Source organism: Triticum dicoccoides, chromosome 6A (assembly GCF_002162155.2).
Source record: "Triticum dicoccoides isolate Atlit2015 ecotype Zavitan chromosome 6A, WEW_v2.0, whole genome shotgun sequence".
Classification (NCBI taxonomy): domain Eukaryota; kingdom Viridiplantae; phylum Streptophyta; class Magnoliopsida; order Poales; family Poaceae; genus Triticum; species Triticum dicoccoides.
Genome location: NC_041390.1, coordinates 585,194,617 through 585,210,007, shown reverse-complemented (window position 1 = coordinate 585,210,007; position 15,391 = coordinate 585,194,617). Strand labels below are relative to the sequence as shown.

The 15,391-nt window shown below is 46.8% G+C and overlaps 1 protein-coding gene across 1 annotated transcript; it reads left to right on the top strand.

Moving 5' to 3' along the window:
• Positions 1–2,203: 2,203 nt before the first annotated feature.
• LOC119318161 (wall-associated receptor kinase 2-like) lies at positions 2,204–7,476 on the top strand. Its single transcript, XM_037592683.1, has 3 exons — positions 2,204–3,209; positions 5,736–5,915; positions 6,122–7,476. The coding sequence occupies exons 1-3, from the start codon at positions 2,303–2,305 to the stop codon at positions 7,312–7,314; spliced, it is 2,280 nt and encodes a 759-aa protein (XP_037448580.1). The 5' UTR covers positions 2,204–2,302; the 3' UTR covers positions 7,315–7,476.
• Positions 7,477–15,391: the final 7,915 nt, after the last annotated feature.

The following is a 15,391-nucleotide window of genomic DNA, read 5'->3' as shown; positions in this document are numbered from 1 at the left end:
TGCTCATGCACGGCCGATCGACGCCCTGGCTCGGTCGCCTCTGGCTTCTGGGCTGCCTTCGCCATCGTCGCGCCCTGCAACCCCGCCGACTGGGCCGGCCTCCTCAGTCCCCGTCTCGCCCAGGGCGTCGGGGCAGTCATCACCAGGCCTGGCCTCGCCCGCCCCTGCCTCGCCCAGGGTGTCTGGGCCCTTCTCACCAGGGCCGGCCTCGCCTGCTCTCGCCTCGCCAAGGCCGTCTGGGCCGGTGTCACCGGAGCTGGCCTCGCCCACTCTCGGTTCGCCCATGGGCTCTGAGCCCCTGTCGTCGGGCCAGTCTTCGCCATGCAGCCTGGAGTCGTCTGTCCCGAGCTCGCCTGAGGTGATTCCTGCATCTCCGGCGACCGTCACGTCTCCGTCACCTTCGCCTCCGCCGGCTCCTGCTGCTGCTCTACGTCCACATACGCGCAGTCGGAGTGGCATTTTTCAGCCTAAGCAACGTCATGATGGCACAGTTGCTTGGTTAGCGGCGTGCATGTCTGCTGCTCTCGCAGATCCATCCTCTGAGCCACGCACGTATCAAGCTGCTATGCGCATTCCTCATTGGAGAGAGGCCATGGAGCAGGAGTATCAAGCGCTTCTTCGCAATCAGACATGGACTCTTGTTCCTCCACAATCACGGGTAAATGTCATTGATTCCAAATGGGTTTTCAAAGTGAAGAGGCATTCTGATGGGTCCATTGAGCGCTATAAGGCTCGTCTGGTTGCTCGTGGTTTTCGACGGCGTTTTGGACTTGACTATGAAGACACCTTCAGTCCAGTGGTCAAGCCTACTACCATCAGACTTCTTCTCTCTCTGGCTGTTACTCGAGGTTGGTTTCTTCGTCGGCTTGATGTTCAAAATGCTTTTCTTCATGGTGTCTTGGCGGAGGAGGTTTACATGCGCCAGCCTCCGGGTTTCTCTGATCCGGATCGCCCTGATCATCTCTGTCGTCTGTCCAAGGCAATTTATGGTCTGAAGCAGGCTCCTCGTGCTTGGCATGCTCGTCTTGCAATGGCTCTTCGTGCTCATGGTTTTGCATCATCAACTGCTGACTCCTCATTGTTTCTTCTTCAAAGGCCTGAGGTTACTATGTACTTGTTGGTCTATGTAGATGATATCATTTTGGTCAGCTCCTCTCAGTCGGCTGCTACTGCGCTTGTTCGCTCACTTGGTGCTGATTTTGCGGTCAAGGACCTTGGGAAGCTTCATTACTTTCTTGGTGTGGAGGTTACTTCTCGTGATGCTGGCCTTGTTATGACGCAGAAGAAGTACTCTCTGAATTTGTTGCAGCGAGCTGGGATGCTTAAGTGCAAACCGACGACTACACCCATGTCTACCACTGATAAGCTCAATGCTGTTGATGGTGTGCTTCTTTCTTCTTCTGATGCGACAGAGTACAGGAGTATTGTTGGTGGGCTCCAGTACTTGACGATCACGCGACCAGACATTTCCTATGCTGTTAACCGAGTCTGCCAGTATCTGCAGTCACCCCGTGACACTCATTGGTCTGCTGTTAAGCGGATTTTGCGCTATATTCGTTTCACGGTGGCTCATGGTTTGCATATTCGGCCGTCTGACTCTGGTTGTCTTTCAGCATATTCTGATGCAGACTGGGCTGGCAATCCGGATGACAGGCGATCCACGGGGGGTTATGCTGTCTTCTTTGGCTCTAACATGATTGCCTGGAGTGCTCGGAAACAGGCTACTGTCTCGCGTAGCAGTACTGAGGCTGAGTATAAGGCTGTGGCCAATGCCACATCAGAGATCATCTGGGTACAGTCCTTGCTTCAGGAGTTAAGTATACCCCAATCACAGCCTCCTGTTCTTTGGTGTGATAACATCGGTGCTACATACCTTTCTGCAAATCCGGTATTCCATGCCCGAACGAAACACATTGAAGTTGACTATCACTTTGTGCGTGAACGTGTCTCTCAGAAGCAACTACAGATCAAGTTTATTTCTTCCAAGGATCAACTTGCTGACATCTTCACCAAGCCATTGCCTTTGCCACAGTTTGAGACTTGCAGGCGCAATCTTACCCTTCTAGATTCATTAGAAAGTGGCTAAGATTGAGGGAGGGTGTTAGACTGTATTTACATGTGTATATTGTAACGTTGTATACCACCTCATTATATATATGTGTGATAGGCCAACCCTAAAGGGTTGTGCCAGTTCCCCCCAAAGCCTATTGTCTTACCACATACTCCCATGTCCCTTCCTTGAGCTCAAAACCGCAGCCTACTAGCGGAGCAAGCGCCACGAACCAATCCATCCTCCTCGCCAATGGCGTCCCACAAACCAGAAGCCCTACTACTAGCATGCCTCAGCGCGGTGTTTGCGGCAAGGCTCGCCGCCGTAGCAGGAGCACTAGCGCAGCCTAGCAGCGACTGCCAGAGCAAGTGCGGCGACGTTGACGTCCCTTTCCCGTTCGGCATCGGGCCCGAGTGCGCGATGCCGGGCTTCAGCCTCACCTGCAACGACACCGGTGGCCGCAGGGCGCCGTTCTTTTCCAACGTGGAGATCGTTCGCCTCTCGCTGGAGCGAGGCCAGGCCTGGATGATGAACGTCATCTCCTCTGCCTGCTACAACGCCACCTCCGGGGACATGGAGTACAACTACTGGATCCTCAACCTCACAAACACGCCCTACAGGCTCTCCGACACCGACAACAAGTTCACGGCCGTGGGGTGCGGAACGCTCGCGTACATCAGCGACGAGCGCTACACGGGCAAGTACAGGAGCGGGTGCTTGGCCATGTGCTGGCGAGGCGAGCTGGGCGCCCTGCGCAACGGCCCCTGCTCCGGGAGAGGCTGCTGCCAGACGGCCATTCCGGGGGCGCTGCAGTTCTACGAGGTGCGGTTCGACGCGAGCTTCAACACCGAGGAGATCCACAGCGTCAGCCCCTGCAGCTACGCGGTGCTGATGGAGTCGTCAAACTTCACCTTCTTCACCAGCTACGTCACCACGCCGGAGTTCAACGACAGATTCCACGGCCGGGCGCCGGTGGTGATCGATTGGGCCATCGGGAACGAGACATGCGAGGTGGCTCGCGTGAAACGCGACTCCTACGCCTGTGTCAGCGACCACAGCGAGTGCTTCAACTCGGCAAACGGACCAGGGTACATCTGCAACTGCACCAAAGGATTCCACGGCAACCCTTACCTCAAAGATCCGGGGCTCGGCTGCATAGGTACAAACAAACTTCCTAACCATCTAGTAATATTATGATCCACACATGTTAATTTTGTTAGAGCAACTCTACAGTAGTCGTCGTATGTATTGGCACCCCTCATATCCATTTGCATTGTGAAGGCAGCCTCCGTATGCATATGGAGCGCTCCACACGTGAATTCAGAGCTTTCGTATTGATTCGCTTTGTATCGTGGGACCTCTCGTCATTGGGACATCTTTTTTTGCATGCTGCTACACGCACTTCACACATGAAATTTGCACCGACACTCCAGATGTGATGTGATCGTCTACAAAGTAGGCCAAATTACAGTTAGATTAGCAATCATCGCACGATCGTAAAACAAGACGTTGTGTGTGAACTACTTTTGTCTTTTTCTCAATATCACTGTCATCCCCATGTGAGGTGTGGGACCACGTGAAGTTTCCTTCGCCCCACACACAACTGTCATATGGGGTGAGCTTATACCTGGCCATACCTCGGACTGGGCCGGGCCTAGCCAAGCCCGACGCAAAAAACACAAGCCCGAGCCCGGCCCGACTTGGCCGTCGGGCCTGTTTTCTGGGCCCGAGCCCGGCCCGAACACATAAAAGCCCGTCGGGCTTCGGGCCGGCCCGGCCCGGCCGTCGGGCCTGTTTTCTAGGCCCGAGCCTGGCCCAAACACGTAAAAGCCCGTCAGGCTTCGGGCCGGCTCGGCCCGTCTTTCAGGAAAACGCGAAAATGATGGGCCCAGGCCCGGCCTTTGGGCTCAAAATCTAGGCCCGAGCCCGGCCCAGGAGCAGCGTCGGGCCGGGCTGCCCATGGCCAGGACTAGTGAGCTCTAAAAATTGGCTCTAAAACAACAAAATGAAGACTGATATGCCATGAATGGAGGGTGCTTCATAAATAATGGCAACTACATGTGTGAAAAGTGTGTTTTTTATATCAAAATCGCCATATTATCATTTATTATGAAGATTGGCTTTTTAGGTTAACTTTGCTATAGTTGCTCTTAAGGATGCAATTAGGCCCGACAAAACCTGAGAGCCAAACTGTCTGACCCATCGTAAGCAATTTTCTTAGCAAACAATTTAACGGACGTACATTTGTAGGTGCCCCAGTTTTATATAGAGAAAAAACCTAAGGGATTTAACTCGACTTTAATTTTTGGCGAGCAGATTTAACTCGACTTGCAAGCATGGGCCTGGTCGATGGAGAATTTATATATACATAAGTTTTTCATCAAGATGCACTAAAATAATCTTGTTTTTTTTATTGAGACGGCAGCACTGCCGCACGGCCGCATTAAGATAATCTTGTTGTCTTGTCCCAAGCTACTATTGTATTTCTCAATCAACGAGAGCTGGGGTCCGATACCAAACAGGAAATTGATGTCCATGTCGGGCTACTATTTCTCAATCAACAAACGTCAGGGTTGGATATGTTGTTCTACTAATTCTAAATAAAAATTGTAGAGAAACTGGATGCTTTTGCTAAACAACAGTTGGGGAAGGTAAAATTGATGAAGTGGTACATAAATATAACTAGTTTACACACCAACGAAATGTGTAGCTTAAGTCAATTTATTTGTGTACTACCAACATTTTAAAATATATGAAGTTTTAGATTTGCCCTTAGTCAAACTTCTTTAAGTTTGACCATGTATATAGAAAATTATATTTAAAAACTAAAACACTGAATATATATAATAAAAAAATTACGATGAATCTATTGGTGTTGTCAAAATTGTGTGTGTGTGTGTGTGCGCGCGCGTGTGCGTGCGTGCGTGTGTGTGTGTGTGTGTGTGTGTGTGTGTGTGTGTGTGTGTGTATTTGATCAAACTTAAAGATGTTTGACTTGAAGCAAACCTAAATATTCAAATAGTTTAGAACCGGAGAGTATAACCTAGTTATACTAATTAGTACCCACCATAAAAAAATTCATAGTAAAAAAAATGGAGGGGGTACAAACAAACATATTGCACTGATCTTGACGCTATATTGATGGTGCTCTCTCTACAGAGAAATTCTATCGAGAAATAGCATTTTTATTTACATAATATATTATAATTATGTGTTTCCCACTCTAACTTCCTGCTTATTTCTTAACTAGTAGATAGATTACCGTGTTTTCTTCCCTAAACATATAACTTGACAATCGATAAAATGAAAATTAGATACTGGTTTTTGAGCATTTCTTTTTAAGCATCTAAAATATGAGTGTTAATAGAACCACGCGGACGTTGATTTTTTTTTCTTCATGAAATTGGTTAGTTACACATTGTTTTGAAAATATATATGCAACTTTAGGTCTAGAAATGTGCAACTCGGCGGTTGCACATTTTTTTGTGCCTAAAATTGCATGCATTTATTTTTACACCTCCGGATCCCAAATGTGCAATTTATTCCTGCTTACAAATAGCAATTTCTTTGTAGCCCTGGAAATAACAAGGCCGTTTCGCTAATAACCGCTTTTGCTTTGGGATTAGTAATTATTTTAGCGAGGTTCTACCGAAGCAAAACTCATATAACTGATATTTGATTGCAGATATTGATGAGTGCGCAGATCCTCAACATTACCCTTGTTCTGTCAATGGAACTTGCAAAAACATACCTGGTCTATTTGAGTGTTTGTGCCCTGACGGTTACAGAGGCGACGCAAAAAATGGGACCTGCGAGAGACCTCCGCGCAACCAAACACTTGGTCTTGGAGCAAAACTCGCAATTGGTACGCCCATAATCCATACCACACATACTACACATCTTTACACCAAAGTGGACTTCATTTAATCCCTTTCCTCCAATTAAGAAATTATATTGTATATTCTCTCCACAAGTAGACCTATTTAAATTTAATAACCTCACAAAAAAAGTGTGAATGTGCATCAATGTCAAAAGCACATGCTAATGAAAAACCTTCATTCATCCCTGCAGGCGCTTCTGTCGGCATTTTGGTTGGTCTTGTTGGTTTCCTTGGGGTAGAAGTGATCCGGCACAAAAGGAGTATAAAAAGACAAGCCCTCAATAGACAGAGCGACGAGTATTTCAAACAGCACGGGGGCGAGATACTGGCAGAGATGACCAGGGACGGGCACGGGCGTAGCATCCCGTTCGCCGTCTACACAAGGGAGGAGATCGAGGCGGCAACAGGTAGCTTCAACAAGGCGAACATCGTCGGGGAAGGCGGGCAGGGGACCGTCTACAAGGCGGTCCTCCGCGGCGCCGCCGTCGCGGTCAAGAGGTGCAAGGAGGTGGACGAGAGCAGGACCAAGGACTTCGTGCAGGAGCTGGTGATCCTCTGCCGCGTCGACCACCCCAACATCGTCAAGCTCCTCGGCTGCTGCCTGCAGTACGAGGCGCCCGTCCTCGTCTACGAGTTCGTGCCCAACAGAACCCTGCAGGATCTGCTGCACCCCAGGAACCAGAGGTGCGGCGTCACGCTCGGGGCCCGTCTCAAGATCGCCGCCCAGTCCGCCGGAGCACTCGCGCACCTGCACTCGGCGGAGCGCCCGATACTCCACGGCGACGTGAAGCCCGCCAACATCCTCCTCGGCGACGGCTGGGACGCCAAGGTGTCTGACTTTGGCTGCTCCACGATCGACGAGATGACCCAGGTTGTCCCCAAAGGCACGCCGGGGTATCTTGACCCGGAGTACCTTCTTGATTACCAGCTCACCGTCAAGAACGACGTCTACAGCTTTGGGGTGGTTCTTCTCGAGCTCCTGACCGGGAAGAAGCCGCTGTCCAAGGAAAGGAAGAGCCTCACTGTGATGTTTCAGGAGTCTATGGCGGATGGCACACTCCATGAACTCCTTGATAGGGGGATATCAGATGAGGCTAACATGGCGGTGATTCTCCAGGTTGCAGAGCTGGCGAATCAATGCTTACTTGCTCCCGGTGCGAGTAGGCCGGCGATGAGGTTTGTGGCGGAGAAGCTCCGGCGACTGGCTGATGGAGTGCAGGAGCCGTCACAGCTGCCGCTTGTCCTCGAGGATCTTAGCCCCATGGGTGTTGGTGTTGGTGTTGGCAGCTCCTGCACATCAACACTTTATACTACCAAAAGCCAGACCACCGGGTATTTCAGCCTTGAGAAGAAAACCGCGCTGAGCATAGAATACGCCCGATGAGATCACGAGGAACAGGTTGCGATTGTTTGATGTAAGATCAAAATCATAATTGTGGATTGCTCTGAAATTCAGCACTCATCAACTCTTATTTTACAAAATGTATTAGGGATCGTTTGGCAAGAGAAAATACTGCTTCGAAGAAGAAAGGACGTGTATTTCTCATGCACCGTGGACAAAGAAGCGACAGACTACGATAACCTGACAGGTCTTGGGCTAAGGCAACATCAAAACACAATACAAATCCATTAAACCGATATCCAAAAAAAGGAAAAGGGGCGGCCGCATGAAAGTGTAATAATTGTGGTAAGTCCGAATTATAATAATGGAGAAACGAACGTGCAACAAAATCAAGATCAGCTTGCGCCAAAATTTGTCTCAGCCATTTCTTTTTAGAGGAGTACTCGGCCCTATGCAACCACAAAACAGAAGCCCACGAAATAGTTGGGCCTAGTTTGAAACATAACAGAACTAACCCGCTACCGGGTAAGACACAAAACAAAACAAAATGACATGAAATAAGTAAAATGGAGTTCTGTAAGAAGAACGAATCAGTGGCACTAGTGTCACTTTTTAAGCAGAAGTAAAATAGAAATGAAAACAATTCCACATAATTTACACACAATTATCGGCTTTTCATATTATCCAAGAATAAGCATAGAAAATTGAAGTTTTCAAAAAAGAATATAAGAAGGAATAAATTAGTGGCAATGATAGTACCCTTAAAGAACAAACAAATTGCAATAAAAACTAAAACATAGTCCAAATAATGAAGTTTTTAAGTAAAAATCAATTGGTGAAATTGGTATTACTCTTTAAGAAAATAAAAATTAAAAACATGCACATAGCTTTGCACTAAATTCTACTTTTTTTATATGCAATACAATGGTGTAATTTTCGCACCCTAGTGCAATTTATACATATATTGTATAGCTCTTGCGTCTATACTTAAGCATCAATGAAGAAAAACATATACTAAAATAAGATAGAAACTCGGCCCTTTTGCAACCACAAAGCGGAAGCCCACCAAATAGTTAGCTTGGTCTGAAACATAATAGAAACTGGCCCAATACCTGATAAGACACAAGACAAAAATAAAAAATAAGTGGAAGAGAAAAAAATCTAAGTAACAATGAACTAGTGGCAATGATATTACCCTTTAATAAAAAATAAAATGAAAATAAAATAACGACATAATTTACACAAAAGTTAACCTTTTTTACAATGTAACAATAAGCATATAATAGAGTAATTTTCACAAAAAAATAAGTTTTCTAAAATGGAATAAATTAGTGGCACTTGTATTAACATTAGACAATAAATAAAGTTATATAAAAACTAAGAAGAAATCAAAATAATGAAGTTTTTAAGGAACAAATGAATTACTAGCATTCATATTATCATTTTAAAATAAAAAATAACATAATTTACACATAAATCATGTTTTTATAATATGCAGGAATGCGCAAAAATAGTGGACTTTCCGCAAAAAAAATATTTTCTACGAAGGAATCTATTCGTGGGATTGGTATTACCCTTAAAGAAGAAAGGAAACTAAATATGAAGTAAAAGAAATTAAAATTAATGAAGTGTTCTAATGAGGAATCATTTAGTGGCATTGGTATTACCCTTTTAAAAAGGAAAATAACAAAATTTGCACATGATTTACATAGAATGCAAAATTTTATAATACGCAATAATAAGCATATAATAGGGGGATTTTCACGAAGAAAATGATTGAAGGAACGAATGAGTGTTATTGGCATTACCCTTAAAAAGAATGAAATAAAAATAAAAATCCAAAAACTGAAGTTTTATAAGAATGAATTAGTGGCATTGGTATTACCTTTTAAGAAGAAATGAAATGAAAACAAAGCTTAGAAAAACTTGCACACAACTTTGCACTCAAATTGCACTTTTTGTAATATGCAAAGAAGCATATAGTAGTGCAATTTTCACACACACTGTATAGTAGTTGCATGTATACATTTACGCTCAACCAACATACCAAAAACACCCATATCGAAAAAAGAAAAACCTTGTGCAGACAGCTTCGCTAGCGGTCGTCAAAGGGCGATGGTGGCTCAATGATGGCGTCGGGACACGGGGATGCGCGGGATCAGCAGCAAAAGACAAGTCGCATGGAGCTTGACGGGGTGGGGAGAGGAGTCTGGGGTTCTCGTTTGGGGAGTTGTTTCCTTATAGTGGGATTTGAGATATTGTTTTTGACCTACCCACTGCAGTTTCTTATGTGAAATCGACTCCATCTTGGAGGAGCTTTTGAATGCAAAATCGCTTCTATTTTCATATATGAAGGAAACCATCCACATATTATGTGTTATTTGAGAATGTTTCTCCGTCGAAAGTTTATTAGAGGCGGTTCTCTATAAAACCAACTCAAATAAAACTACCTATGATGCATCATCATAGTAGGTTCATGTATCCTTTGCTGAAACCTGCATCTGAGAACCGGTTGTAATGCTCAATGTGTAGTAGTGGACACAAGGTTGTCCTAGAAAATTTTGAGGCCATGTGCGGAACTCTAACAGGTGTCCAAACTTAAAGGCCAAACTAAATGAAGTAATAACAATATATACTATAATGTAATATTCCCTTCGTTTCCAAATATTTGTCTTTCTAGACATTTCAAATGGACTACAACATACGGATGTATGTAGACATATTTTAGAGTGTAGATTCATTCATTTTGCTTCGTATGTAGTCACTTGTTGAAATCTCTAAAAAGAAAAAAAAATTGGGAACGCAGAGAGTACATCATAACAATATAAAAATAAAGTAATAACAGTTAATACTAGTTTCGCGAAAAATAAGTTCCATGTTCTTCAGGGCAAAAGAAATTGCACCATCAGAACACTTGAATGGTAACTTTTATATAGAGCTGATTTTGTTTTTCTCGCAAAGAAGACCACATAAGTCATTTCTTCGTGGAACTTAAAACGTGAATACTAGACCATGTTCATTACAGAAAACTTTGTGAATGTTTGACTTTTTCCACCATTGAGTATTCCATTGAGTATTCAATGTGGGTGCGCCTAGCTAGACCTAAGTTCCATTGAGTATTTTCTTAGTTCAATGGCTAGAGTGATTTTACCGGGATTTCACTGGAAAAAAGGAAACAAAAGGGAACGTCCTTCTCTCTCTCCCATGCATCCACTTCAGTCGTGATTCCTGAATCTTGCCGGATCGCGGGACAGCAATAGGAAGGAAGAAAACGGCTCGGGTGAACTTTTAGTAGCACAAGAGAACAAAATGCAGAGCCGGCAGAAAGCGAAGCCTAACCAAGTCGAAAGAGCCACTGGACTGGCAACTGGACAGCATAAGAGTATCTCCAGTCGCGTCCCCAACAAGGCCTCCAAGTGACTTTTCAGCCATCAGCATCAAAAAATCAGTTCAGTCGCGTCTTCAAGGACCAATTTTCGCCGGCTCGGGCTGAAATTGGCGCCGGCGAATCCAACCCGAACCCGGCGCGCTGGGGGACGCTCGGGGCGTCGGGCGAATCGTTTTTGGCGCGAAAGAGTCGGAGGCCCTCCTTGCCAGTGACTCGTCTCGCTTCTCGACGCTTTGTCGTCCTCATCACCTCGTTTCCCGCGACGAATCAATGTCAAAGCTGCCGCGCCGGTCAGCCTCCGCCATTGATGCCTCACGGGTGGCGCAGTAAAGGCGTGACGACGCGCGTCCCCGCGCATGCCACGCGTAGACGAGGCGGCCACGCGTGCTCGCGCCGCCTCCGCCTATATAAGCCGACCCCGGCGCGCCGGTGGCACGCACTCTAGTCTCCACAGTCGACGCGCCCTATCTCCCCTTCCTTCCTCTTCCCTCGCCGTCCCGGTTCGTATAAATGGCCGAACGATTCCCAGGCGACGGCGAACGGCTCCGGCCGCCGCCACCTTCACGAAAATGAATCTCGACTCCTCTACGAGGCCGAGTACCCGGTCTCGCCGGACATGCGGGTGCCCGGTGTTGTTGCCGGACCAGCTCGAGCACTCAACGAGGATCACCAGAGACACGATCGCGGGGAGAAAGATGGACAGAGAGTTTTTCCGGGTGCTCGAACACCCCCGCCGCACGAACGGCCTCACTGTTTATCACCTCGAGCACGAACTCGAAATCCTCAGCGACTTACACAGGGGGGGAGAGGGCTTTATACTCGTGCGCACAGACATGCCCGAGCTGCTCCATGACCTGCCCCCCACCACTCGCCACGCCCCGCACGCCCTGGCTCGCGCGCGCCCATCGCGCCCTGACGCGATCGCCGCGGCCACTTCGCGCGCCCTACGCGGCCCACACCCTGGTCCTACACTAACGGACCCGCACACACACGTGCTAACTCACGCACGCACACACACCTACACTTGGGTGCGTACCCAAGCCCGCTCCGGCTCGAGCCCGACACGGCCACCACGCGCACGCACGCGCTCGCTATGCCCGAGCCCTAGCCGAGGCTTATTTGTTGGGGAACGTAGCACAAATTCAAAATTTTCCTACGTGTCACCAAGATAAATCTATGGAGTCATCTAGCAACAAGGGAGGAGTGGATCTACATACCCTTGTAGATCGCGCGCGGAAGCGTTCAAGAGAACGGGGTTGATGGAGTCGTACTCGCCGTGATTCAAATCACCGATGATCCTAGCGCCGAACGGACGGCACCTCCGCGTTCAATACACGTACGGAGCAGCGACGTCTCCTCCTTCTTGATCCAGCAAGGAGGGAGGAGAGGTTGATGGAGATCCAACAGCACGACGGCGTGGTGGTAGTAGCGGGATTCCAACAGGGCTTCGCCAAGCGCTGCGGGAGGAGGGAGATGTGTCATGGGAGGGAGAGGGAGGCGCCAGGGCTTAGGTATGGTTGCCCTCCCTTCCCCCCACTATATATAGGGCCAAGGGAGAGGGGGAGGGCGCAGCCTTGCCCCTTCCTCCAAGGAAAGGGTGCGGCCAAGGGGGGGAGGAGTCCATCCTCCCCAAGGCACCTCGGAGGTGCCTTCCCCCTTTAGGACTCCCCCCTCATCTTGTCCCTTTGACGCATGGGCCTCTAGGGGCTGGTGCCCCATTGGCCCATGTAGGCCAAGGCGCACCCCCTACAGCCCATGTGCCCCCCCGGGGCAGGTGGCCCCACCCGGTGGACCCCCGGGACCCTTCCGGTGGTCCCGGTACAATACCGGTGACCCCGAAACTTGTCCCGATGGCCGAAATAGCACTTCCTATATACAATTCTTTACCTCCGGGCCATTCCGGAACTCCTCGTGACGTCCGGGATCTCATCCGGGACTCCGAACAACTTTCGGGTTACCGCATACTAATATCTCTATAACCCTAGCGTCACCGAACCTTAAGTGTGTAGACCCTACGGGTTCGGGAGACATGTAGACATGACCAAGATGACTCTCCGGTCAATAACCAACAGCGGGATCTGGATACCCATGTTGGCTCCCACATGTTCCACGATGATCTCATCGGATGAACCACGATGTCAAGGACTTAATCAATCCCGTATACAATTCCCTTTGTCTAGCGGTATTGTACTTGCCCGAGATTCGATCGTCGGTATCCCTATACCTTGTTCAATCTCGTTACCGGCAAGTCTCTTTACTCGTTCCGTAACACATCATCCCGTGATCAACTCCTTGATCACATTGTGCACATTATGATGATGTCCTACCGAGTGGGCCCAGAGATACCTCTCCGCTTACACGGAGTGACAAATCCCAGTCTTGATTCGTGCCAACCCAACAGACACTTTCGAAGATACCTGTAGTGCACCTTTATAGTCACCCAGTTACGTTGTGACGTTTGGTACACCCAAAGTATTCCTACGGTATCCGGGAGTTGCACAATCTCATGGTCTAAGGAAATGATACTTGACATTAGAAAAGCTTTAGCATACGAACTACACGATCTTTGTGCTAGGCTTAGGATTGGGTCTTGTCCATCACATCATTCTCCTAATGATGTGATCCCGTTATCAATGACATCCAATGTCCATGGTCAGGAAACCGTAACCATCTATTGATCAACGAGCCAGTCAACTAGAGGCTTACTAGGGACATTGTGTTGTCTATGTATCCACACATGTATCTGAGTTTCCTATCAATACAATTCTAGCATGGATAATAAACGATTATCATGAACAAGGAAATATAATAATAATCAATTTATTATTGCCTCTAGGGCATATTTCCAACAGTCTCCCACTTGCACTAGAGTCAATAATCTAGTTCATATCACTATGTGATTAACACTCAATGAGTTCTGGGTTTGATCATGTTGCTTGTGAGAGAGGTTTTAGTCAACGGGTCTGAACATTTCAGATCCGTGTGTGCTTTACAAATCTTTATGTCATCTCCTAGATGCAGCTACCACGCTCTATTTGGAGCTATTCCAAACAACTATTCTACTACACGAATCCAGTTTACTACTCAGAATAATCTGGATTAGTGTCAAAGTTTGCATCGGCGTAACCCTTTACGACGAACTCTTTTACCACCTCCATAATCGAGAAAATTCCTTAGTCCACTAGTTACTAAGGATAACTTTGACCGCTGTCATGTGATCCATTCTTAGATCACTCTTGTACCCCTTGACTGACTCATGGCAAGGCACATTTCAGGTGCGGTACACAGCATAGCATACTGTAGAGCCTATGTCTTAAGCATAGGGGACGACCTTTGTCCTTTCTCTCTATTCTGCCGTGGTCGAGCTTTAAGTCTTAACTTCATACCTTACAACTCAGGCAAGAACTCCTTCTTTGACTGATCCATCTTGAACACCTTCAAGATCATGTCAAGGTATGTGCTCATTTGAAAGTACATTAAGCGTTTTGATCTATTCTTATAGATCTTGATGCTCAATGTTCAAGTAGCTTAATCCAGGCTTTCCATTGAAAAACACTTTCCAAATAATCCTATATGCTTTCCAGAAATTCTACGTCATTTCTGATCAACAATATGTCTACAACATACACTCATCAGAAATTCTATAGTGCTCCCACTCACTTCTTTGGAAATACAAATTTCTCATAAACTTTGTATACACCCAAAATCTTTGATCATCATCAAAGCATACATTCCAACTCCGAGATGCTTACTCCAGTCCTTAGAAGGATTGCTGGAGCTTTGCATACTTATTAGCATCTTTCAGGATTGACAAAACCTTCCGTTTGTATCACATACAACCTTTCCTCAAGAAAATCGTCGAGGAAACAATGTTTTGACATCCTATCTGCAAGATTTCATAAATAATGCAGTAATCGCTAATATAATTCCAACAGACTCTTAGCATCGCTACGAGTGAGAAAGTCTCACCGTAGTCAACTCCTTGAACTTGTCAGAAAACATCTTAACGACAAGTCGAGCTTTTTTAATGGTGACATTTACCATCATTGTCCGTCTTCCTTTTAAAATCCATCTGTACTCAACAGCCTTACGACCATCAAGTATTTCTTCCAAAGTCTACACTTTGTTTTCATATATGGATCCTCTCTCGGATTATATGGCCTCGAGCCATTTATCGAAATCCAGGCCCACCATCGCTTCTCCATAGCTCGTAGGCTCATTGTTGTCTAGCAACAGGACTTCCAAGACAGGATTACGTACCACTCAGAAGTAGTACGCATCCTTGTCATCCTACGAGGTTTGGGAGTGACTTGATCCAAAGTCTCATAATCAATATCATAAGCTTCCACTTCAATTGGTGTAGTTGCCACAGGAACAACTCTTTGTGCCCTGCTATACACTAGTTGAAGTAACGGTTCAATAACCTCATCAAGTCTCCACCATCCCCCACTCAATTCTTTCGAGAGAAACTTTTCCTCGAGAAAGGACCCGATTCTTGAAACAATCCCTTATTGCTTTCGGATCTGAGACAGGAGGTATACCCAACTGTTTTGGGTGTCCTATGAAGATGCATTTAATCTGCTTTGGGTTCGAGCCTATCAGCCTGAAACTTTTTCACATAAGCGTCGCAGCCCCAAACCTTTTAAGAAATGACAGCTTAGGTTTCTCTAAACCATAGTTCATATGGTGTCATCTCATCGGAATTACGTGGTGCCCTATTTAAAGTGAATG

Coding starts and splice junctions, on each gene's coding strand:
- LOC119318161 (XM_037592683.1), top strand. CDS start 2,303: ATGGCGTCCCACAAACCAGAAGCCCTACTACTAGCATGCCTCAGCGCG. Junction 3,210..5,735: donor TCCGGGGCTCGGCTGCATAG/GTACAAACAAAC, acceptor ATTTGATTGCAG/ATATTGATGAGTGCGCAGAT. Junction 5,916..6,121: donor TGGAGCAAAACTCGCAATTG/GTACGCCCATAA, acceptor TCATCCCTGCAG/GCGCTTCTGTCGGCATTTTG.